We start from the raw sequence: 27,183 nt of genomic DNA, 5'->3' as shown, positions 1-27,183 counted from the left end.
CTGAGGAAGGCCCGGTGAGGCTGCACAATGGGAAGGTGGAGATGCGCATCCTTCAGGTCCAGGGATCACGTATGGTCTCCCCCACACAGTCGGCAATAAGCACTGTCGTCACCATCTTAAATTTCTGCAAGGGTAGGTAAAGATTCAGGGAAGATAGATCCAACACCACTCGCTGGCCCGACTGGTTCTTCTTCTGGATAGCGAAGATGCGGGAGTAAAAGCCCTGCCCCTGCTTGGAGTGGGGGACCTGCTCTAGCGCTTCCCTCCTGACAAAGGAGCAAATCTCTGCTAAGAGTGATGGGGTGCTGATCTGTGGAAGGGGAAGGGAACTCAGAGGAGGAGAGGGAAGAGGTAGCTGGAAGCCCCAGGACACTACTGAGTGGACCCAGGCGTCTGCGAACTTCGCTGCCAAGCCTGACTGTGCAGGGCCAGCCTGCCCCCCGACTGAGATACTGTGAACCTGACGCAGAATGTCATTGTTTCTTCTGGCCAGAGGCTGCTAGTGAGGAAGGGGACTGAAATGAGCTGTTTTTTGGTGCTTTCTCCGGTTTTAACTGAGAGACCTCTCCGGCTGTCTGGCTTTGCAGTCCTGGAACCCGCGGAAGCTGCAAAATTATCACCCCTTGTCTGAGTGGGATTGGGACTGAACAAGCGGTTTAGTGGCCATTTTGGTAAGTATAGCCAGAGACCTTGCTGTCTGTGAGCTATTCTTCTTTTTGTCGAGCTCCTCGTCAGTTGAGGCATGGAAGAGACCCCCCCCCCCCTCAAATGGAAGATCAAGTATTCTGTCCTGGACCTCTTGGTTGAACCTAGAGGCCTTCAACCAGGCAGTGCACCTCGTGTCTTCTGCCAGACAGATCGATCTATTAGCCATGTCGATGTTGCCCACCGAGGCCTCCAAATTATCCTGGGCTACGATTTTCGTCTCCACCAGACCTTCCTTAAATGAGGTTTGCTTGTCCTTATGGATATTGGGCAGAAAGTCTGATCTCCCTCCAAAGGCGTTGATTAGCCACTGCAGGGATAGCTTCTGTGTTGGCCTACCTGAGGTGTGGGCTGGCGTTTGAATAGACCTTCTTGCCATATGTATCTAGGGTTTTTCTTCCTTCTTGAGGAGGGCTGTCGTGGCGGTGCTAGACGAAGAAGCCTGGGGGGTTTGGCATGCATAGACGCAGCAGCACTCACTGATGACAGGGGCTGCGGGTGTGTAGAGAGTAGTATGCTGTCCCACTCAGTTTGCCTGAACCTAGCGTCGAGCTTCTTGTCAACAGGTTGTGTGGAGTGGGGCTTGAGCCAATGCTTCCACATCTTTTTGTAGGGGGATGCCCGACCGTTCCTCTGCCTTGATGCTCAGGACCTCCGCCACAACTACAGCTTCAGGGAGCTCTTGTTGTGGCTTGGGCATACCCAGGTACTCTGACAAGTCAGCAATCCTGTCATGAAAGGCTTTCGTTGAGGAGGGCGTATCCTGCTCCTCCTCGTCTGTGCCCTGCTGGTCCACTGTCCCTGGAGGGGATGGGGGGGTGGCGCCAGAGATCCTCGGGGTTTCCTCCATGGTGGGGGCATGGGACCGCACCGTGTTGCTGGAGCCTCTTTACTGGACTGCTACGGTGGTGGTTCCTGAGGGGGAGGCATGAGGTACGTTGTGGTGACCTGCACCAGGGCGGCCAATGGCACATGTCTTTAATAATGCCCCTTAGGATTGTGTCCATCTGAGGGGAGTGCATGAACTTTTAAAAAACCTGTCCTCACTGAATAGCTGTGAGCGGTCTTGCGCGGGAGGAGTGGGCGAATATGCCAGCTATCTGCCTAGCCCCAGTCCCTACATGGGGTTATTGTACCCGGGCCCTGGGATGTTATGATAAGCCGTAGACCAGATGACGGGTGTCAGTGGTGCCCAGTCTGTCCTAGGAGCGACACTTCTCCTTTGCTGATCGGGGAGCTGATAGGCATCCGCACCCGCCTGTGAGGCTTCCCGCCTTTGATGTTCAGGAGTGGGAGCCATCTTGTCTCGAGCAGCCACCATTTTGTCCACGCCTTGAGCATGTGGACCTGTAGCTGGAGTGTTCTTGGGCTCAGCCTGCATGTTTGACTGCACCGTCTTTGCCCCGCCTCGCAACTCAGTTGGACACCGGCAGTAAGCCCTTTGCCTTTTGGCCGGTAATGCTGGCCCTGCGTGAAGGCGCCCCCTCACGTAAGGACTCGGTATCAGGGCGATGCCCCTCAGGATATGTTCCGGTGGTCGTAGAGCTCACAGGCCAGTTGGCTGCAGGACTGGGAGGGCCCTTGGACCACTCGGATGTGAGGCTGGTAGCTTTGTGAGCCTCGGGCTCCTGCGCCGATGTGAGGGTCAGACTGACCCCTCCCGTCAGAGGGCTCCCAAGGAAGGAGTTGTCTGTGAGGTGCCTTGGAAAATAGCACACCTGTCTTCTGTGTTTTCCCCCGGACGTAGTCATTGATGTTCTGCGGAGGAGTCCTGTTAAAGAGTTCCCTCCAATGCTCAAGTCGGTGCTTGAGCGACCTGGGCGTGAGGGAGTCACACACGGAGCATCCGTCCCAGCCGTGGTCCTCACCAAAGCATCAGAGACGGAGCGAGGGGGGGGATCTACTGTAGGGAAGGAACTGTCGCACGACGGACCCCTGCTAAAGTCTGTCGTGGCCGACATGCGCCAGGGACAGAGCTAGGGCAATGGTGGACGGTGTTACCAAGTCTGCCATAGAAGAAAAAAGTTAGATAAACTACTGGGGAAGCGCGTGGAATTACGAGGCAAGACCGCATCCAGGAGCACTGATAGAGCGGTCCGTTCCCGTCGATGTGGAAAAAGGGGACTGAGGTGTGGTGCCGGTGGGCGGGGTTAAGGGAGCCTGTGCTCCCGAGGCAGTGCCCCACGTGCCAGTAAATTTAAAGAGGAAGAGTCTTTCTGGTGGAAAAGAGGTTCCGCTCCAGTACCTCGCGAGGAATGCCCATACAGGAGGGAGGAAAGGGCACGGGACGTAGGAGTAGGAGATGATCTCAGACTGGAGGGAAGACTGCACTTTGCATGTTCAAATCCCACAACCAGCCTGACAGTCTCATCCTTCTGAGGTCAATAAATTGAGTAACACTGTAATACCTGGTTAATAAAAACTCCTGCAATTACAGCGCTTAGAAGCTTGAGCTGTCCTGCATGAAGTTCTATGTAAGAGCAGAAATTATTATTTCTGTTACGTATAATTATGAGCCATACTCGGTCACATCTTGTGCATTCCGGATACTACCTGTTCTTACAAGTCGCGGTCTAAGGGTCTCTGCAAGATCACTTCTCTCGCTTGAGGAGTTGCTGATCCCTGCCTTCATCCCTTGGATAGAATCCTCCTATTGCCTCTCTACATTGGCTTTTTGAAGAGTCAGCAGACCGCAATCATCGGAAAAATACTTTACTGCTTTTATTTTACATTCAGTTTTCTATGGTGATTTCACAGGAGCAAACTAATTAGGTTTGTCAGAGTGATAACACAGTGGAATCTTTAAATAATGGCATTCTTTTCTGTTCTGTCGCTAATTAAATGTACCTTTATTGCAAAGTTTAAAACAAGGAGTCCCTGCATTGTCATCACCAATACCAGATTTAGATAGTTTGCTGTCTGTATTTCTGTCCCTAGCTCTGGCTCAGAGAAACCATTAACTCAAAAATGCAATTATTGCATTGTATAAAAGGTCTCAAAAGAGCATTTGTCTTCCGTTTTTATTAATATGTGAGTTAGGCTGTGAATTTAAATATGTATCCAATGTGTATTTCTGATTTGTAAATTAAATTCGATGTTTTTTCTGATTTTAAATATGCTATCGAATAAAAATTCAGAAATGAACATTCTTGCCACGCTAGTAAACTACAAAACTAATAATAAAAATGTACATTTATATGTAGCACACACCACACGTTTGTCTTTTGGCACTCAGACAACAGGCACTGCTATCAGAAAATTAAATGGTATACATTTGATCCATTTTGGAAAGACAAATCTGATGAATGATCTCGTTTTAAATAGATGAATTGCTAAACAGCAGCCCATGCTCTCTGCTTCTTTGTTGCTTGTTAGTGGCAAAGGGATGCCCTGGAGAGCAAGCCATTTGGAAACCTAGGCAACATTTGTATTGCTGCAAAATATCTTCAGGTGCCCAGCACCAGTTCAAAACTAAACACTGTGGGCCTCATCACGAGTTGGGCTGTAGCCCTTAAATGCGGTGGTAACGGTATTACAGCCGCATTTAAGGGTTGGCCATATCACGGGTTGGGCGCTAAATGGGCTGTTTTACCTCCAGCTTTTCTCTGGACGTGAAAATCCCCTGTTTTCGGCTGTATTACCGCCGGCTGTATTAGCCCGCATAATTAGCGCTGAAAATACCCCATTGAATCCAATGGACCCAATGGGGAATGGGGATTTACCGTTAACACCCAACTCGTGATCCGGCGGTAATACAGCCGGACCGGTCGGTGATAGGGCTATTACAGTCGGCGGTATTACAGCCGGGAATACAGCCCAACTCGTGATGAGGCCCTGGGTGTCGAACGATCCAAACATAGCCTGATAAAGGATGGGAAAGTAGGTGAGCAGTTCTTTGGCAGTCTATTTTGTGTGTGTGTAGGCATGTTGACTCTGCAATGTGCATGGAAAATTGTTTACTTTGCATGCTCTGCTCTTCCCTTCTCTAACAAACAGGGCCATCTAAGCAGCCTTGCGGACCAAAATTTCAACAAATGTGATGAGACAGTCAAAAGTCAGGAACGTCACTTTAACCTCTAGGATCCTCCTGTCCCCTTCCCAGTAAAGACCTTGAATGCAGCTTTCAGGTTTAGCTAAAGTATACTTCTGAACCTTGGGAGTCCCCAGGGTGGGCGAGAACAGAGCGATTTTGTTGTTGGCATTGAATTCTATGGACTGATCAGGGGTTTGGCTGGGAAACTCAGTCCATGCCAGGTAAAACGCACTAAAAGCCTGCACGTTGAGAGGTATGCTGTGAAGGACGCTGGCTTAACACATTCTAGTCCTCTCGCTGCCACATTATCTGCCCCACTTCTAGTCAGAACTTGGATTGTGGCCTTCAAATTAAACAGATAATCTGGATTTTCCCCCTTAGCGTTTGCTAATCCCTCTCCAACCCCCTGCACGCAATTTTCATGATCTGGAAAATTAACTCCAGGCTTAGCAGTGAATGATTGACCACGTCCTCTTACACTTATTTATTGAAATTGCAGCATTAAAAAAACTACATAAAAAAATAAAGCTGGCAGATTGATTGGAGCGTTTTTAGCCATGGGGCTAAAGTGACAAGATAATATGCCTAACACAAATACATTGTTTTTAGCAAAGAGGCGAACGGCTAGCGACACTGTAGATTTAAATATATTGTTATGAATTAAATAAAATGGCAAAAAACAAGTCATACATAGTATTCAAGAGCTCACCTTGTTACTCCTGTGTAGCGACCTGCACGGTTGTGTTACCGAGAGATTGGTTTGTGTAAAACCACAGCATAATTTCTTCTGTTGAAAAATGCACGTGGGCAGAAACTAGAAATTAGCAAAAATGAAAGTCTTTTAAATAAAGTTGTCATCAATAAAATAGTATTAAGAAACATATGTCTTTAATTTCAGCCAGTACATTACAAAGTACAACTCTAAATATACAAAACTATCAAAAAAATATGCACATTTGAAAACACGTGTTCGATTTCTTCGGTTTCATGGAAAAAAGATCAAAATACATTTAAACATATGTACACAAAAGCTCAGAAAGAATACTGTACAGGCCCTTGATCACAATCTTTACGTTTTACATATAGAATAATTTATGCAGGCAGGTGACTGAAAAGGGGGCAAGCCTCTGCTAACTTCTACAGGCAATATCACGTTCGAAGACACCAAATTCAAAAGGAGGTCTGCTCATGATAGCATGGGGATGTGGAGGTCTAGGGGAGTGTTAGCCTCACAGAATGCCCGGTTTACTTACCGGTAATCATCATACTCCTAGTCCTACTCTTCCTCTTCCCAGTATCAATCTATGAGGTGACCCACCTCCCACAGGAACCCCTCTTCCATCTTTATGATTGTTTATCCCCTACCCGTCTCGGTCTGGGCATAACAGCCCGCCTCCCCCGAGCCACTACAGTACCTAGCACTGCCTGATAGGCCCATTTGATAACAGGGGAAGAGTAGGACTAAGAGTAATGAAGATTACCGGTAGCTAATCCAAGCATTACCTCCACGTTCCTCTTCCTAGTCCCAGTACTAATCTATGAAGCATGCCAACTCCAGAGAGAATGGACCGAGAACAAACCACCAAAGACCAGACTGGGATATGCAACTCGACCAACACCATTTTATTGAAGCACACAGCCCAAGACAGCAGCAGCAATAAGAAATTCACAGAAGCGCAACACTCAAGACACCAGCCCCAGCCTGCCTACGGTGGAGGTTCAAATGGTGAGAAGGGGTAGGAGCCGAATGTGACATGTGGCACATGCCACAGCGTGCCATAGCATGCCACCAATCTCTGTACTGGATGATGGAAAATGTGCAGTTTTAAGGAGTTCAAACACATTCTACAAGTGAAAAATACCCTCTCGATCATTGTGGGATTGTTTTATATTGAAACACTTTGAGCAAATGCATAGTTTAAGCACTTATCATGCCACAGCATGTCACCAATCTCGGGACTAGCTGATGTCAAATTTACTGTTTAAATGACTTTAAAGACATTAAACAAGTGAGTAAAAAGCCTCACAATCATTTTGCGATGTTAATAAATCAAATAAAAAAAGAATTGGATTCTGACAGCTGCCTAGAACTTTGGACCTCATGCACTGTAGTCTGCAGTTCTACACTTACACTGACACTTTACAGGTGAAATCTTTGGTGCTAGGTATTATGACCTATTCAAACTGCAGTGCCTGAAAATCCCTTTTCAGTGTCAATTCTAACGTGGCATGCCACCTAGATATGTCTTTATATCTGCTTCAAATCAGTGTTTTCATTGCTTCAAAATTACTTCAGGCATCTCACCTCTTAGTCTCTTGTCTTATGTTTCATACCTTTCAGCAATTGAATGTTTGAAAGCCCTTGGAACTCCAGCATGCCACAGCATAGCATGTCACCCCTCTCGGGACTAGCTGATGTCAAATTTACTGTTTAAATGACTTTTAAGACATTAAACAAGTAAGTAAAAAGCCTCACAATCCTTTTGCGATGTTAATAAATCAAATTAAAAAAAAGAAAAATTGGATTCTGACAGCTGCCTAGAACTTTGGACCTCATGCACTGTAGTCTGCAGTTCTACACTTACACTGACACTTTACATGTGAAATCTTTGGTGCTAGGTATTATGACCTATTCAAACTGCAGGGCCTGAAAATCCCTTTTCAGTGTCAACTCTAACGTGGCATGCCACCTAGATATGTCTTTATATCTGCTTCAAATCAGTGTTTTCATTGCTTCAAAATTACTTCAGGCATCTCACCTCTTAGTCTCTTGTCTTAGGTTTCATACCTTTCAGCAATTGAATGTTTGAAAGCACTTGGAACTCCAGCATGTCACCCCTCTCGGGACTAGCTGATGTCAAATTTACTATTTAAATGACTTTAAAGACATTAAACAAGTGAGTAAAAAGCCTCACAATCATTGGGAGATGTTATAAATGATATTCTTTAAAAAAATGAATTTTGACTGCTTCCTACCTCGTGCACTGCAGTCTGAAACTCTACCATTGCACCAATGCATTAGATGGGAAATTTCAGGTGCTAGTTCGAATGACCTATTTAAACACCAGGGCCTGAAAGTTCCTTTTCAGTGTCAATTTTAACATGGCATGCCACCTAAATATTTCTTTATATCTGCTTCAAATCAGTTTTTTCATTGCTACAAAATTACTTCAGGCATCTTACCTCTTAGCCTTATGTGTTATATTTCATAACTTTCAGCCACTTGGAACTCCAGCATGCCACAGCATGTCATCAATCTCTGGACTAGCTGATGTAAACTGTACTGTTTAAATGACTTCAAAGACATTAAACAAGTGAAGAAATAGTCCCAAGACCATTGAGAGATGTTATAAATTAAATTTAATAATAAAAAGCCGGTACGTCACCTTGCGGCTGCTAGCTGTCTGTCTCCTGTGTATTACACAATATGGCCTGGGTATAAGTAGAATCCTCTGACAGCGAGTAAAGCAGAGAAGGGCCTTCAAACATTCTGCAGGACCCCTCTCTGGAACAGCTGATGGACAAAGCAGCATGGGCAGGCATAGGGCCGCTATCCCATAAACTGGACTGTCTCCTGGGCTGGGTCGCCTTCTCGCAAGGGCCGACAGCTGTGAGGCCCAAAGCCTGCAAGAGACAATGGCAGGAGGAACATAAGGCCAGTGGCGAACCACTGTCCGAATCACGCAAAGGACACACAAAAGAGAGGCATGCTAAGGGAAAGGCGTGATGGAAGGGACAAGGTGACATACCCCTTAGCCCACAGGAAGACCAAGAGGGCACTGAATGGGATTCCAGCAGCACTGAGAGTTCTCACCTTTCTGTGAGCTTGGCCACTCCTCAGGAAGGAGAACCGTTCAAAAGGCACAATAAGAGCGTTTAGAAATGCAGAGATAGTTCCCTGGTCGACCCCTTTCATCCAGACCTGCTACTCCACCCAAGATCCTCGGAAGTGAAGCTCTCACTTAAGGCCAAACGGTACTTGAGCAAGTGACTGCGCACGCCTTTAAATAAGGAGGTGAGAGGCTAATTATAGGCACAATATCCCAGACCTTCTCTGCCGGATAAAGTAGCGGACACTCTGGAGGTGGACTCATTCATGGTGAAACACACCAAGGACCTGAAAAGGGCATTGACCGTTCATGGATAGCATGCCGGGACACACTCCCCGATTCCATAGGTCCATTGGCCAAGATCATTAAAATGGTGGAAGAGACCAAAGAGGCCCTGCCTATGGATGTGCATATTCTGGCTAACTGGGCACAAAGAGCAGTTTGTTTAATACGTAATACCAACTGTACAATAGCAGTGGAGTGCAGACGATCGATTGTAGTAAAGATCGACCTGAAACTCAGGGAGTTGGCATCCTCTGAGGTCACTGCAGCAGCTAAAGGGCTTTTGTTTAGAGAAGCATTTGTCAAAGACATGTCCAGATTTGTTAACACCTTTGCTGCTCTGGACAAAGGTCAGACATTGTTAAAAAAGAGTGTTTGTGCCCTGTGTATCTGCCAGGGCGGCAGAAGCAGAGGCGTCTCCGCTAGCCACTGAGGAGGCCAGAGGCCCTATAGAGGAAACAACTAGTGACAGCAGGAAGGCAGAAGGCTGAATCCTTCCTTCCCCTCCCGTGGAAGAGGCAGGGGTCAGGGTTGGCACTGCAGCAGCATGTGAGAGTACAGTCGTATGCACACAGCGCAGCAGCAAGCAATGCAATTCCCACGATAGTTGGTAGGCTAGCGATGCACCTAAGCGCTTGGGAGGAGCTTACCGTGGACTCTTGGGTCGCAGAGACTGTGCAGGGGTGTTGTCTGTAATTTTTAAAGAGCACAAACTAAACTGCAGCACCCTTTCGCAATTTCAGAGTGTTAGGCAGAATCACATGCAGTACCCTTTGGGAACACTACATGCAATTAAGACTACACGTGTCAGTACCATTTCACCTTTGGTACAAGCCTGTACTACACAGTTATGTGGTAGCATTGGCTGAGCAGCCAGACTTATCTCAAGAGTTGAAGTGAGCAGTAGAACAAGTTACACAAAGGGACCAACAAATACAGTGGTTCAACTCAAGGTTTCTTAGTAAAAGAATACACATTTATTTACACAGTCAATTAGAAAACATTACACTAGCAAAAGCAGCTTAATATCATACACTAATACACCACAATACACAACCAATAAGTTACTGAACAAGTTCAGCTCCCCTGAAGTGGGAGCAAAATGGCACTTCAGTTACTTTAAAAAGGGGTAAAAAGACAAGGTTATAAGAAATGCAGCCCAAATACATTCATAGGTAGGGCAAAGGGTTTCAGTTAACTACAACCAGCAATTAAATTCGATAGGCCTGGGTCAAAGTCAATGATTCAGAGTCTTTGTATAGGATAGCACAGTTCTGGTAGATAACAGTTAAGTCTTTGCCACGGTTTTTAGAAGAATTCGGCCAGGTGAAAAGTTAGACACATTTTTAGGGAAGGACCAGCCTTCAAAGAGGAGAAAGTTTCACAAACTTTCTCTGTGGTCGAAAAGATTTCCAGACCGGGTTTGCACAGTACCTTTAAAGTGAAGAAGAGCTGTAGCTGAGGCAGTTGTTCCTGGCAGTTCGAGCAGACCTCGCTGTTCCTGTGCTTCAGTCGTGGGGACAAGAAGGAGGACGTCGGGAGGTTCCTGCACTGCCCAGGGACGAGGCCACAAGCTTGGCTAAACGTTGGTTTAAGGTATGAGTGCCTTAAAGAACACAAACTGGTATCCTTCCCACTGGCTATCCGGTTTTCCACAGCACTATGTAGAAAATTCGACCAGGAGGGGACGGTTTCCAGGCGGCTTGTGAGTTGGTTGGTTCCACCAAATTCTTGGGAAGAAGTTAACCTTGAAGGGCTTCTCTGTCGATGGAGTTTCAGGCAATTCGGACCTGCAGCAGGGCTTCACCGGTCGTCCAGGAGTTGCAGCAGTCCTCTTCCTTCAGCTCATCTTCAGTTCTTTCGTTCCAGTGGTCGACTCTGCTTTCCAAGTCCCAGAGACCTGCTTTTAAACAATTTTCCCCCATTCATTCCAGCCTGGCTCTCACTCACACAGCAGGGTGGCTGTCGTTGCCGGACAGCCAGCCAGCCAATCACGCCAGAGTGCATTCAGGTCTCATAGGAGACTAAGCACAGGGAGTTTCGGGCACCTCCCTCACATCCTGTCCACCCCAGACACTGAGGCGCCAGAGGAGGGCTTCAGCACTGAAACCCGCCAAAGGACAGTGAACAAAGGGACCAAACCTGGTTAAACACAATAAGGATCTTTCCTAAAAGAAAGGGCGAAAAAAGTCGACCGGAGTCTGTTTTTACAGATACGTCTTGGGCGTCATCTTGAAAAACATGGCTGACCCGATTTTTTGCTACCATTGTTCGCGGTCTGGTAAAATCATGGTAGTTTGATCTAAACCACTGCCACCAGCCATGGTAGGAAAGGGTAACATTTCAATATTACACAAGTGTTTTGACTCAGGGGATGCTAGGCAACCCCTCCAGTACTCTATAGGAAGATAGTGCGTGTTGGGTCAGAAAATATAAAGAGACTAGTAAAGTCAATTTAACTTTACATGCTCTGGAGACAATAGTCAGTCCCAGAGAAAGCGTTTAAACCTTGGGGAGTCTGAAAGACACCGTTTTGCCACTACACTGAAGGTGTTGTGTGACACAAAGAAAACGATGATGCCTATGGAGTTGTTTTAAAACACCATAACCAAAGAACACAAAAGTAAAACGCACATCAAAATACATGGAAGAGTGGGAAAAAAAGGCTCACACTCTTCCCAGGTAGAAAAATCAAATCCTAGAAATCCAGCAAAGTTGCTGGGGGTCTCAAAAGGTAAGGGAAATTAGCACATTTTGAGAATTCTCCCTAAACACAGAGGAGGAACAAAGCCTCATGGACAAGGAAGTAGGAGAGTTTCTAAAGAAAATGGCGATAAGGCCAGCGCAGCAGGTGGCGCAACGCTTCCTAAGCAATGTCTTAGCAAACGGTCAGGCCGGTGATAATCTCAGACAATTTAACGCCTTTCTCGTGTACCGACACTGCAAGATGGAGGAAATCCATCTCTTCAGGGACATTTTGCAGAAAGGGCACTGGCTAACCTGCATAGATTTGAGGGATGCCTATCTAGCAGTACCCATTCCTGAGATGCACCAGCAATTTTTAGAATTCCTCTGGTGATGGCAAAGGTTAGAGTTTATGTGTCTCCCTTTTCGGACTAACTTCAGCACATTGGTGCTTCACAAAGCTACTCAGGAGTCAGACTGATTTTATACATCGAGGATATTTGTCTCATGGCGCAGGATCCGATGCGGCTACCAGAGCAAATGGTCCCAATGACGAGTCTCCTAGAGAAACTGGGGTTTCTCATCAATTGGGAGAAATCTGAGACCAGGCCACAGCAGAGAATGGAGTTCCTGCGGTTTATTACAGACTCAAAGCTGGGGCACTGTCTCTGTCCCTGTAGAAAATGAACGACCCTTTGAAACATCACAGTATTGACTTTCCATTAAAGACTAAACTTTACTTGACAGTCTTATGTTTGCTCAATCAACTCTTCTGTTTAAAAGTTCTTTTAACTAACTGATCAATTTCCCATCAATCATATGTCATAACAAGTTGCATTTGTCAGTAATTTTACAGTCACTTATCTAAGAAGGAATCTGCTGAACCTCCAAGGGAACCTGACAGCAGGTGCGGACACTAAACAGGCAGACAACACACGGCGGATCCCTGCTGGAGTTGGAGGCGGTTCATTACAGGTTTTGTTCTTCGCTATCCCCTGTTCCAGATGGAGTCATTCATTAGGAAGCTATAGCGAGACAGTGAAAGAAAGAGGAATTGGGGATGAGGTATTGTGAGGTGATAGGACCATAACACTGTGATTCATGGACTAGGACAAGTGTCATGCCTGAGGACAATAGAGTTTCAAAGTGCAAAGACTACATTGACACAGAAAATGTTTTGTTCTTTGATTTTTGTTTAATGTTTTTTTCTTTTTAAGATTGCTGCTTGAGTTTTAATAAAGAAGAGTACGCATAATACGAGCCTCTGTGTCTTTCATAGAATCATGACTTTCCTGAAAGAAAGTATTGACAATCTGGACTCTACCACAGTACCAACTGCCTCAATGGAGTTTACCATCAGACAGCATTTCTGGCTAGTCCCTTTTTTCTGGCAATGTATTCCATATCGTGTCATGGAGTGCTCCCCTAGATTATTATATATATTTTTTTATTTGTATTGGATAATAAAATCATCCTTTCAAATTTTTACATCATCATAATTTCATTACTATACACATTTATGACATCATACAAGTCATAATTCATACTATTCAAAACATAATTCATACTATTCATAATTCATACAAGTATAAGTCATAATTCATAATTCATGCAAGGAAAACACCAAATAAAATTTCAACAGCACAAAGCAATCACCCTCTAAAATCAAGGATCAATCAAAATGATATTATATCCGGAAAAATGGTCAATACAAATGAATGATTGCTATACGAACCGTTAGCTTTCCATTATTAAATAAAAGGTGCCACACTGCCTCTGGTTCCATGTTACTACATGAACTTACAAATTATTTACTGAAGTGTCTACTCCTCAGCTCTAGGTTAGGGCACTTAGTTAAAACATGTTCTAAATTTTCCTTGCTGAATTTGTTACTACAGAAGCGACAATATTCCAAATCTCTGGAAATCATCCTTCTTCTCACCAGGATTTCACGTGTTGGCCACAGATTCAGCCTGAACCTTTGGTATAGGTTACGCATTTGAGGGTTAGGGAATTTGTAGAGATAGTCTGCCATACTTCGAAAATGCTTATGCACAAATGGATTGGACTTAAAGTCAATATATCGAAAACATAAATTCCGATTTACAATCCCATCATTTTGATATATTTTGGCTTTTGCTCGATCAGGATTCTCAAGCAATAAATCCAATGTTATTGATGCATCGGCCAACGTGTGCAATACATATTCACACCATTCTTTGGTAAAAACCTGATCACGAGCAAGCAGATGTTTTGCCATAATTCCCAAAAGATTCAAGGTTTTTAGACCTAAAATGCTTTTTCTCAGTGTGGCAGCCATTTTCCACTTCACTTGTACTTCGAGGGATAATAAGCCCAATTCATGCCTAATCAATGGCAGCGGGACGGATTTTGGTAACATCAGTAGCTCTTTCCAAAACCGGGATTCACATTTTTGCCAGTTTATGCTTGCCACAATTAGACACTCAGTTCCATATATCGTAGGGATGATCTTTTGTTGGTAAAAAGTCATTATATGACTTAGTAAATTTACCAAATTTGCCTTTTAATATTTTCGCTTGTTGTATTAGCGTCTGAAGTTTATTATATCTCTCAAGTTCATTAATTTTATTTGACACTGGGACTGCAAAAATTAGACCCAAGTATCGATACTGCTCTACCTTAGAAAGACTTCTGTTTTGTAGCTGACACTTGTAATTTTTGACTTTAGTCTTAGGATGTGGACGACAACCCATAATCTGTGTTTTAGGCAAATTAATGATTAGATTGTTTTTCATCACAAAGTCATTCAACTTATCAAGCAACCGCTGTAACCCTGCTGGAGTTTGGGATAAGAGAATAAGATCATCCGCATACAATAAGGGTGAGATTTTTTCTGTCCCTAATTTTGGTGGGTCACATTTCAGAGTTCTTATCTCCGTGCCTAATTCTAACAAGAAAAAGTTAAAGACTGATGAGGCCAATATACAACCTTGTTTTACCCCTCGGAATGTATTCAATTTGTCAGACAGTTTTCCATCCAAGGTTAATCTTACTTGTACTGTGGTGTTATTGTGAAAGCGCATAATCAGCAACCGTAAAGACTCAGGGCAATTGTGTTGCACTAGTTTTTGATACAAGATGTTCCTATCAATCGAAGCAAAAGCAGATTGAAAGTCTATGTACGCTATATACAGCACTTGGTGCTTTTTAGCATATTTATTTTTTAGCATATTTAGTGCCATAAGATTTGGGATTGTACCCAACCCAGCTACAAAGCCTGTTTGAAAGGGGTCATGTAGCTCATTCTTCAATGTCCATTCTCTGAAGTCTCTCAACACCAATCTAGTAAAAATCTTGCCAGGCGCATCAAGTAACACAATGGGTCTATAACTTGACGGGCTCGAGCGGTCACCTTTTTTATATATAGGGACCAACAAAGTATGCGTCCAGGAGGCAGGCAAGGATTGATTCATATTGATTAACCTGAATATTTCAAAGAGTATCCTGGCCCATAGCTCAGGATGCTTTTTGAAGGTCCTATTTGATAACCCATCAGGTCCACAGGCACCTGAGTTAATGATTTTATTTATGAAGAATTTAATATCTTCCAGATCATACTTTTGGAAAAAAAGGACCCAGATCCTGCGGAATAGTCACTATCGAGTTGGAAAGGGCTGCATAATACTCCAATATATGGGCACACCACACCTGCTCGGTAACATTATTTGCTTGCAAGATGTTTTGTGAGTAATGCGTTGACTTACTCAATAAGGCCCAGATTTGAGCTAGGTTTGTCGACTGTATTTTCGCCAGCATATTTTCACCATCCTGCTGCAGTCTAAGTCCTCTAGTAGCTCTGAGCCAATTTGTATATGTTGTTTTAATATGGGCCAATGCAAGTCCTCTTTCCTTCAAGGTCAAACAATTAACTGCCCTTATTTGACGCCGATACTCAGCCTTCCTTGCTCTGATGGCAGCATCATACACATGTATCTGGGGACGATCTAGGTGATCCCTACATCCTCCTTTGGCTCTTCTGTCAGCTTGAAGGTATTGTAACATGTCAGCATAACACGGCTGCAAATTATTCCCCCCTGTACACCTTTGACTTTCAAGTTGATCTTTGAGCCATTTTAACAATCTCTCCGACCATCATAGGCTATTACCATTATTATTTACAACAAGATTTACTCTCAGATTTTTTTGTCTGATTTTTGGTTCGCCACTGACTGTCCATTGCATCACAAGTTGGTTGTGATCACTCTGTGTATTTTCCACAATGCAAAACTTATTGATCCCCTCAAACATTCATATTCACATAAATAAAGTCAATTATGGAAACACTACCACCACGATGCCAAGTTGGGGGAATACCGGAAGGAAAATCACCATTCAACCATTCAACCGTATCAAATAATTTGATGAGACAATTCAGCCCATTTATTCAGTCTTGGATTATACTTTAAGGGCTGGTCATTGGTGCAATCCAAATTAAAATCTTCAGCAATTATAATTCGTGAAATTGATGAGTCCATTGCAATAAGACTACATAGGTCTCCAAATGATTTGATAAAGGACCCGTCCGATATTCCCACTGGATTCCAGTAGACATTTATCAGCCCATACGATTCATTGTTGACTTATACTTTAACCAGTTGGAGAAATTCATTTGTGTTTCCCATGCCTACGCGCAGATCCCCCCTTTAGATTTAATGGCTACGAGTAGGCCAGACGTCGGTCTTCCATGCAAAGCCTGTGATGCAGGATTTAAAAAAAGATCAAAGTCATCCCACACAGGTACCGACATTAGCCATGTTTCCTGTAACATAATTGTGTCGAATTGCACTAGATCATTGATGTCATTATTTAACAGATGGATAAAGCCCCTTGTATTCCAACTAATTAATGCCAGATTTTAATTTGCGGCTAATCGTACTAGTTAGGCTTGATCTTTTCTTTGATTACAATTACAATTACACACTTCACCCTGTTTAGTATTTCTTTTCCGTGAGGCAAGGTTCGAACCATTGAGATTGTAATTCAGCAGTACCTCATTTTTGATTTCGACATTTGCAGTTGTTTCAGTGAATACTGTAAATCCTAACAATGTCAAATCAGTTTTAGCAAGCCAGATTGTATTTTGCACCAACCTCGAATTCATCCATATTCTTACACATTGGCGATTCCCTTTGTCCAGGAATTCCTCAGCTCCAAGTCTGTGGAACAAATGTCCTCAAGACTTGGTATATCCGAGAATATGGCTAAAATAGCTCTTCTATTTAGTTCATATTGCACTGCCGGAGAGGCGTTACAAGACAGCCTCAATGAATAATTTGCCAGCGATTTTCTCTTAATGGTCGTAGGTTTAGTCGCCGACCCAACTTTTGTAACCGCTGCCATTGAGGGTATGGAACTTCTTTGTCTGCCACCGGTACTCAAAGCATTTTGTATAATGTTTAAAAATTCTGGAGTAATCTGTGAGATCAAGGTATTACAGGATTTATGTACTCTTTGGCCTTTTGGCAGATTTCTGGATTTACCATATGGTTCTCTCCCAGTCCCAAAGGCAAATTATTTAACTCTATTGTTGTAGGTATGTTTATGGGTGGGACAAAATTTGTTTCCACCCTTTGTTCTTTAAAACTAACACTTTTAATCTTTTTACATGAGGGCATTGGCTCCGGCTTATCCATGTTAACCACCAAATTGCTACTCATGTAGGCATCTACCGCCTTTCTTATCTCCTGGTGATGGAAATCTCTTATATTGAGGCCCGGCACAGTGGTCCTCACTTCCCCAGAATTAGAGGATTTCTTAACTGGAGCTTTATCCCTCTTGGACCCAGTCCGGAGATTCTGATCTGTTACCTCATCAACCAGAGCATCAAGGGGGGCATGTGCTAGTACTGGTTGCAATGAACCACTTCTCGTTCGATCAACCTTTGAGTAAGTACGCATGTGATATTTTTTTGCAATAGCTTGAGCAGTTGTGAATGTATTGTTAGTTGGAATGCTTAACTTTTTGATAAATGTTCGTATTTTAGCCCCCTTCTTATTTGTTGGCATTGGTTGATTTTTTGGTAGCTTTTTACTCATATGGTTACTCTGCTTTGTAACAGTAACACTTTTGCCTGTTTGGTGAAGACTGTATAGGCAACCTTGTCTTCCTTCATCACAGTGTCACTAGCGAATCGCCTCCCTACAACTTCCTTCTCTGTACACCTACCCTCCTGCGTAGCTATTTTGTCAGGCACATTACATTCCAACACCTCACCTATAATACAATCCATTTGTGGGATAAGTTTGTACCCCGCCCCAACACCCATGTTCCCTGCTGTTGAACATGTAGTTAGATCAGGGCGCGTTATACTTGGATTATCACTTTTCAATTTCAATTTGTGCATAGCTTTCTTTTGCCATAAAAGCAAATGCTCAATTTGAAGGGCTTGCTTACGGACCTGTTCAGCCAAGGTATCATATAATTTAAACAGCACAGCCAATGAAAATTGAGTAGCTTTTAGCGCAATTTCCATGAGTACAACACTATTTAGGACCTAGTTGCCTATTTCTATTTTCTGCAATGGTTCCACATCATTGGGTACTGTTGGTTCCTGCCCTACCTCCCCACAGCTTGGTGCCTCCTCATCTACACACACATATCCTCGGAGTTGGAGCACAATATGACACATTTACACTCGAATAACCAGAACCAATAGTAGAAAACATATCAGGTGTTTTTGATAAATTATCTGTGAGCAATTGTGCAGAAAACCCAGAATTAAGCAAGTTCAAATCAATTATGGCATCATCTTTTTCACCACCATCCACTACCACTTTAGAGGCATTATCAACGGCTGTACATTGCACTGAATTCAGCAAACTAGTGTCCGTTATTGAAATATTCAGATTTGCCATTATGGTCCTCGGGACTGTGCCCAACGTGATGTTTTTTTAACTTACATTTGTGCTGTTGTGGTTTACCATGATTACCATTTCTCCTAGACAAGGCATCAATCACATTTACATTGGAGTCATTAATAGTAATTGGCTGAGTACCTACACCCGCCCCCCCCCCCCCGACCAAGGGCGGTTGGATCCTTGGCGGTAATGGATCTTTGCAGAATTTTCTAATATCCGTCCCATGACTTAAGACGGTTTTCACCTTATTTGCCTTTCGCAAAACCTTTGGCGTGGATGTATTACTTAAATGACAGTTTATGACATTATTACTCGTCCGACTCGCCACACACGGTGTGCTAAGCGGACATATGCCCTTTGGCATGCCTGCCTTCAAAGACATGACCATGAAACCACATGCACCCTCACCCGCGCAAGTCAAGAAAAATTAAAGGATGGACGAAATACACCTCTCCCACCTCTCCGCTCCACTCTGCTCCGAGGCAAAGAGGGAACGATGGGCCTGACGGAACTTGCTCGGAGCGTTCCAATCTATTACAGAGATCCCAAATCAATAATCACATAGGCTTGGGGATAGGCACCTCGCACCGAGAACCGCAAGCAGCCAACAGTACTTAGCTTGTACTTTGCGGTGCGTGGCGCGGGTGCGCCAAGGTGCCGGTATTTATTGAAGTAGGCGGATCATTGCACAAAACCAAGGGCGGGGCCAACCTCCCAAACACACACCCTAGGAAATAAATAAATAAATAAATAAGGGGTTTTAGATATATGACTTCAAAAAAATAAGAAAATTAATTCTCAGTTTTAACCCATCCCAAGGCTATACAGATTTCAATGGGCTCTAAGTATGGATATGATTGCGGGCACACAGTTTTCAAATGGGCTCCTACTATAAATGGCAATGCGGCCACACAGTTTTCAATGGACTCCACTATGAGCCCTTCGTGCAAGTACAAAAGTCACCTCCTACTTCCTGAATGGAGGGTCAGGCACTTCGCGTGTCTCCAGCAAAGATGTCCTCCAGGGCTGAAATAAACAGCACGCCACGAGTGCCGATCTTGCTTTGCTTCTAAATATGATTAGAAAACACATCCTGCAGTCTCATATGAAGCACAGTTTAGGGTTTCTAAGCCAGTACTTTCGTTTTTTAATGTTACATAAGGAAAGTAGAGGACCTTGCAATTCTCTTATTGATTTCATGTGCAAGTTCATCACTACCAGGTCGGTGCTGCGGGCCCCGTTCAATGTCAAGGGATAGGCTTCACGGAGGGACTACTTCACCTTAATGTCTACTTTCCTTAAGCCTCAGCCTGAGGAAAATCCAGACACTTCCCAACAGACTGGTCCCTCTGAATGTCGCTGTGGCTCATATGTCTCACACTCTACACAACCTCTATTGTCCTTCAAAGGCATGCATGAAATAGACAACTGCCCTCAGGGCCACAGCTTTATGGAGGAAATGGCAGCAATTATATGTATTTTCCCCTAGTCCATGTTGGCAAGAGTAACAACATTCTTATACTACAGGCCCATGTGAAATATAGCTTTCTCTTAAAATCTATGTATCATATGTTTGTCCTTCTGTAGGCTGTTGATATCTTGGAGTCATAGATGTGTGTGATGTGTTGCATTTTGATAAATTGTTCATTTTGTGAGGCCCATTGCTTCCAAGTCACATTGTACATGTTACTGTGTGTGATCTCAGCAGTGGGACAAAGAATAGAAGAAAAGCATGACAGGGTTTAGTTAAAAACAATATTTACAGAGACAAATGGGCTAGATGGAGCCTGGGGTCCCCTTTTATATTAAACTGGCCAGGCATTTCAGGAGCCACATAAGGAAAGAAGGAAGGCCCTTTACCCTGGAATAGGGGATGCAGAGAGTGGGGGCTCCCAAAGCATTGATACAAACAGAAATGCGACATTCACAAATAGAGTGTGAGGTGTCCCTTGGTCTGTTGTGGTGTCGTCATGTCCACCTTTACATTTTTCATCATCCTAACATGATCGTGATGGACCCAAAACCCCTACTGCCAATTTTCCAAGGGTCATTTCTTTGCACACCACTCTCATTAGAGCACTTGATTGCAACTGTCAGATTACATGGTAACTGTCCATTTCGATGCAGTGGCTGGCAACCCCATGGACTACCTGCTGGGTTATCCAGGTCTTCGGGCGTCGACATCGGAGGCAGTGGAAGTTGAGTCAAAAGCTCTGGTTAGCATGGTCAGATCGATGACTCCTCTAAAATATTTATCACTTTGATTGTCCTGCTGCTATTTAAATTCGTTTTCAGCTGTGTGCACATCGTGATTGTCCTGCTGGTGTTTAAATTCGTTTTCAGGTGTGTGCCCATCTTGATTGTCCTGCTCCTGTTTATATTTGTTTTTAGCTGTGTGCATAACCTGCTTTTCATCAGAATGTGATAACAAATCCACCCCTCTGTACTCTTTTCTCTACTCTGCTACCGGTTCCCTCACCCTTCCTCAGTCCCATTGTCCCTCTGTGCTGTTATTCCCCTCAGCCATACACCCACTACGTCCCCTTCCTCTGCGTGTTCACAGTTTTTCTGTGCATATTACCTCCCCCAGCTCCCATTGTTTTTCTCCCAGTCTTGTTCGCTGTCTCCCCCCCCTCTACCTTCTGCTCTCGCTGCGCCTCTGTGGCCTCAGCCTGGTTAAGTGTACCTCACTCTCTGCAGTTTGCTACGGCGCTATCTATCCCTCCTATCTTCTCAAACTGCTTCTCTATCTCTTATCCTTCACCCCTTACTAAGTCTGTCAGGAAGAACCTCAAGAAGGACATACTGAGCTCTAACCCAGGCCTTCCAATTGCAGGCACCTACGTCATTTCCTCTGCCAGAGAGACTCTCACAGACATACTCTGTCGTTCCCTCACCCGTCCTATGGACTCTCCATATGATTGCTCTTCTCTCTCCTTTCTCTTCTTTGCCCATCAACGGTGGCACCCGCTGCGAGGTCATTCTTGCCCTCTCCACCTCCAGGGTCATCATCAAGGTCTACTGCAATGGTACCATCATGGTCCAGGGTCCCCAAACCAATCTTCTACTCTTTCATAGGTTCCTCCCCCGCCTTATCAACCTCCCTCCACCTTTTGCACCAGCTCCTTTAGCTGCCCTGGCTCCCATGCCAACTGTGCCCACCTTGGCTCCCTTGCCACCTCCTAACCACCATTCTACCCTCACCATGGCTTTCTTGCCACCACCCCACACATTGACAATCCCATCTGCCTTCTCCTCTTGGGTGAACCAGTCACCCACTAACACTGTATCTGGGGCTCCCTTGCCCCCTGTGGTGCATCCCGCACCGGCTTCCTCCTCACCCATTATGGTCCCGTCTCCCTTACCGGCCTTGGCTCCTCTGCCCCCTTCTACCTCTGTCCCTCAGGTACTATCGTTACTTAGGGGAGCCCACTGTCCCCTGCTCCCCCCATAAGTCTTTCACTGATTGCAAGCTGCTCCACATTGCCATGATAAGCACTCGCTCAGCTGTCAAACACTCCTCTGACATCTGCAACCTCCTTGAACTCCTGGATTGTGTTGTTCTTGCCATCACTGAAACATGGTTCAAGGATTGCTCTGTCACAAGCTTTGACACACTTCTCCCAGAAGGCTACACAATATTCTCTCTTCCTAGACCAAACAGACCAGGTGGAGGAGTAGCATTGATCTTCCCCGAGTGTATCCCTGTGTCTGTCATTCCCACTCAGGCCTAGTCATCCTTTGAGTGCCTGATCTGCAGGCTGTCCCTCTCTCCAAGCTCTTCACTGCTGCTGTCCACCTTCTATCAGCCACCTGGTCAGCCCTCCCTCTTCCTTTCGTAATGGGCTGACCTGGCCTCCTTTCTCCTTTCCTCCTCTTCTCATCTCCTCCTACTGGGTGATCCCAACATCCATCTCGACTCACCTGATTCCTTAAGACCTTTATGCAACCTTTGTGACTCTCCCTTTCTTTCCATCTTACTGTCTGGCCCAACGCACAGCGCTGGCCACACCCTGGATGCTCTTTTCTCAACTGACATTCCGCTATCTATCCCTCTCACTACTTCTCTCTCCTGGACTGATCATTTTCTCCTCTCTTCTCACTTGAAGCTCTCTTCTCCCATTGCATAGGTAAGCCTGGCACTGCCTCCCGTCTACAAGGTCATCTGACCCATGAAAAGAGTCTCAGTAGCTGCCTTTGCCTCCACCTATTATACTCCTTCCACTCCTGCGACTGACTCCCACCCTGCCACAGCCCTCTCAAACTTTAACCTCTCTGTTTCCAATACTCTTTATATTCTTGCCTCTGTCATGAGGGTACGATTGAAGCCTACCAAAAAGTGCAACTCTTGGTATGACTCCAAATCAGCTTCTGTTAAACACAACTGCAGGGCAGCCAAATAGAAATGGGATTCCTCTGGCGCACCTTCTGACAAACTGGCCTGCCGCCTCCTCCAAAGGCAGTATAGACTCTGCATCTGCTCCCAGAAAAGAGTCTTTATACAAGCCCACATCTCTGCGGTATCCAATAACACGGACACACTTTTCAAAGTCTGCAAGGAATTAGGCAACCCTACCGCAGCCTCTTCCACCACCTTGCACCATCCACCACACATGACACAAAGTCAGGCACGCACGCAGTGTCAATGAAAGGGAAGGGGTGCCTGAAAGCAGACATGGATGTGTGTCAAAGGGTAAAATAACACATATACTGCATAGCACCTGCATCACACACAAGCATGTGACTGGCATAGTCCTTCCACAAACATGACTGATGCCAATACACAGATGGCACGTAGTATAGCCATGCCAGAATTGTCAACTAGCCTCAGATGGAAGTTGAATACTCCTGACCATGAGCCATGTACAATGCATGTCAGATGACATTTCATGGAATTCACTATTAGAAAACACACATGTGTCACAGTGTGCAACAGCGCTAGGGTGTTGTAATACAGTGAGGGCAGGCATACGGATTCAATAATGCTAGGTCACTTTGACATCACGCAAGTGAATAGGCATATTGAAGGGGACAACAGGGTTTAGAAGTGTGTGGGTGCAGTGCAGTACATGGGTATGGCCTCAACTATGAATAAAAACACAGATCCAGTAATGCAATGTCGTGGCCTGATGGCAGTGTAAGGGTAAGTGCCGTCATCATGTGTAAAGTGTTGGTAGTGGGTTGTAGGGATACAGTAAACCCCACCCCCAAGGGTGGGGGTGGCTGGGAGTCAGTGCATGGGTTAAAATGGTTGCTCAGAGTACCGTGGCACAGCAGACAGTGTGGGCAGGTGGCAAGTGCATTCTCTCAGTCATCTGGGACTACAACAGGGGAGAGGAGGACAGAAAGCACAACACATGAGGAAGCATCAGAAGTGCCTGCAGACCTGGAGAAGCTACACCTCCAGTTACATAGATGCAGGGAGGCTGTACCAGAGGGAGGCCCCAGCTCAACACAGATGTGAACCACAAACTAATTTCCATGAGGAGCAACTGACCCTGAGGGAGTAAGAAAGGGATGATCAAAGACCATGAGAATGAAGTAAATACTGGAGGTGGAGTTGAAGGAATTCCTGGCCCAGGAACCATAGGGACTTGCTAAGAATGCACAGGATTCAGGAATGAACACTCATAGCCACTGTGAGCCTGTGCCATCATCACAGTCCTGGGGAGATACCTTGCACCAAGCCTAAAGGACTTTTCACACAGTCCAGGACTGGCAGAGTTGCAGAGGGAAGAGTGTAGAAACATAGAAATCCTGGTAAAACCTGTTGCAGTAGTCCATCATAGGAATTACCAGTCCTCTGGAGACAGTGAGCTGCTGGGGGATGGAGAGGAAAGGAAGAATGCCTCCGAGGATGAGCAACTTGCAGGGTGACCTCACAGAGACGTCAGTCATGTGATGATAGAAGGCGACTGTTGAGTGGAAGATCATCACAGGCTATCCGCGACCACAGGTTGGAGCAAGAATAGGGCCAAGAGAGGCTGGACAGAGAGTGTCATGGAAGGAGGGAGCAGGTGTGGTGACGAGGATTGCCTCTGTGTGCTGTATGCAGGCTGCATGATAACAAGCACGTATCAGTCCAACATCACATAGGTCACACATGGCAGTCATTACAATGTAGCCTGAACTGGCAGACAATCATAACACCTCACCCAAGCAACATACACATGGCCTGTACACACACGCATCACCACTCACCGGACATTCCCTCATACATTGGCAGGTCTCCCACACCTTGGATCTGCTCCACTGCAATGAAATCACTAGTGATCTCCTCATGTCCAGTGAGTTCATCGTCCTCTGGTAGTGACCCACTGTCAGTCACCAGAGTAGAGGCAAACTTTGAAGCCAGCTTGTCTTTTGCTCGGTGTTGGAAGTCATTCCAACGCTTCACAACATCACCAGCTGTGCGCCTCTCATAGCCCAAGAGCGCTAATACGGTCAGCGAGGCACTGCCAGGGGGTCAAACGCTGAGCAGGTGTATGTGTGCTCCCTGCCTGCACCAGCATGTCACGGCCATGTTCCAACATGTAGTCCACGAGTATCTTCAGTTTCTCATCACAGAAACTCCTCATTCACGATGTGTGGGACTCCTGTGCTGTGTCTGGGGTCTTAGCCTGTACTGCTGGAGCATGCTTCTGCTTCTTGTGAGGTGGTGCAGACCCTGAGTGGCGTGTAATGCTCTGGTCAGTAGGGGCTGCAGTACAAGTGGACTGGCCTATGGAATCAGCCACCAATGTAACTACAGAAGGTCAGCATGCAGGTATCAGTAGCTGGGTGCTGTTGCCAGGACTCTGCGCCAAACGTGCTTGGCCTTAGTGATAAGGGACTTGGCCCCTGAGTCACACTGGGCCGGGACCGATCCATTCCTGGCTGGGTGACCCTGAGACAGGGTGCCGGTTGCTACAGCTGCCCTTGCGGCTTCCAGACCCTGGCCGGTGTGAACAGCAGATGACACCGCTGCTCCAGATCCCCGGGTGCCGGTGCCTGGTACTTGCACCGCACGTGTCTTGGCCTTCGGGACATGGAAATCGGCCATTGAGTCACCCTGTCCCTGTGTCGGGCCCACTACCGTCACGGCTGGCTGACCCTGTGCCTGGGTAGTGATAGCCGCAGCTGCCCCTGCAGCTTCCACACTCTGGACAGCAGATGGCACTGCTTGTCCGGGACCACGGGTGCTGGGTATGTCAGCAGCTGCTGCATCTCCCTGGCCCGGTTTGGGGGTGGGGCATAGTTCTTCCTGCATGGTCCTGCACACCTTGCCCACGTGGACCACCTTGGCCACCCTGGCCACGTCGCCCACCTTGGCCAGCTTGGCCACCCTGGCCACGTCGCCCACCTTGGCCACCTCTGGCAAGTCGCCCACCTTTGCCTCCCTTCCCACTTGTTGCCCTTCCAGTCATGCAACTAATGGACTAGCGCAATGGGAGGTGCAGCCAACAAATGTCCTGGGAAATTGGAGTAAGGGGCCAGGGTACGTGATGGAAAACGTACCACTGTGCTCCAGAAAAGCTCTATGTGACCCCTGGTGAAAAAATAACAGGTCGAGCAATGCTCAGGCACCCGAAAAACAAAAATCAATGCGAACGTGACCCCTCGGTAGCCCACCTCGAGTAAAAAACAGCCTGCAGTACACTGTGTCACCCAGCAACACAAAAAATGTGTACGCGAGGAACACATAGGATACTATGACCTCGTAAATAGTGTACGCGTCACACAGGGGCAACCACAGTGGGAAAAATGTGTGCACGACTCACTGTCTCGTAGAATGAAAAAAAAAATCACATGTGTGTCTGCGCGTAGTCAACTCCTGCGCCAAAACAAGAAGTATGCACTGCCACAGTAGTGAACTATTTGCGTGTGAACCCACAAAAATATGAAGTTCACACATCCGTCCCCACGAAAAGCATGTACAGTGCACTGTTGTCCTACCCAGACCTTTAACCCGATACTGAATGACAACGCTCAACGTCCAGCGCATGTCACGTAACTTACGCACTTAGGGCCTTTCCTCTGATTACACACTAACATGCTGTTTACGCATGTGCGGAGTCACTCTGTTTCCGGCTGGCCACGCAAAAGAATATGGAAAACCCACGGTCCTGCCTACAAGGCCATTTACCTGCCTACAACTGCCCAAGCTGCCTCCTACGAGCCATCTGCTGATGCCAGCCCACTCTGTGTGCCTGCTGCCCACATGCCCTGCATTTTGGTGCCTGCTCATCAGCCATTGCCAGTGATCCTGTATTTGTGACCACCTCTGCTGATCCTGAAGACTCCTGACTGCCATTCCACCGCTCCACAGCCCAGCCCCAGGACCACCTTGCCCACCCACACCTGCCTCAGGGGTTGCCATGTCTGACACCACACCATCTGAGGCAAGTGGCAACCCCCTGGCAGAGAGGCAGAGGGCTGTCAGCTTCTCACCCAGGGAAGTTGGCATCCTGGTAGAGCCAGTCCTGGGGCATCATGATGCCCTCTTCCACAGCCCATCGCAAGTTGGCAATGAAGGACGGAAGAAGATCTAGGGGGACATAGTGGGTGCCATCAATGTAGAGGGGCTGGCACCCCGCGACTACCATCATGTCCACAAGTGCTGGGAAGACTTCAAGTCCAGGACCCACAACAAGGCCCGGTGCCTCAGTAAGGCTGGTGATGATCGAGTGAGGTGCCGGGGCCGGTTGACCACCGACGAGATGTGGGTCCTGGAGCCTACCCAGTGCTGTACCCCCAGGTCTTGGAATTG

General features: G+C 46.1%; 1 protein-coding gene across 3 annotated transcripts in view; it reads right to left on the bottom strand.

Moving 5' to 3' along the window:
* LOC138513577 (ubiquinol-cytochrome-c reductase complex assembly factor 1-like) overlaps positions 1–27,183 on the bottom strand; it is a 778,211-nt gene that overhangs the window by 585,582 nt on the left and 165,446 nt on the right. For 2 of the 3 annotated variants that reach the window (XM_069628534.1, XM_069628536.1), the window contains one exon: positions 5,448–5,552. In XM_069628534.1, the coding sequence (XP_069484635.1) occupies positions 5,448–5,552 (105 nt within the window). The remainder of the gene's footprint in view (positions 1–5,447; positions 5,553–27,183) is intronic. The other variant, XM_069628535.1, reaches the window with a different exon arrangement.

The sequence above is a fragment of the Ambystoma mexicanum genome, chromosome 12 (assembly GCF_040938575.1).
Source record: "Ambystoma mexicanum isolate Mex_15411 chromosome 12, UKY_AmexF1_1, whole genome shotgun sequence".
NCBI lineage: Eukaryota > Metazoa > Chordata > Amphibia > Caudata > Ambystomatidae > Ambystoma > Ambystoma mexicanum.
The sequence above is the reverse complement of the archived record's forward strand: the minus strand, read 5'-3'. Positions and strand labels throughout refer to the sequence as shown.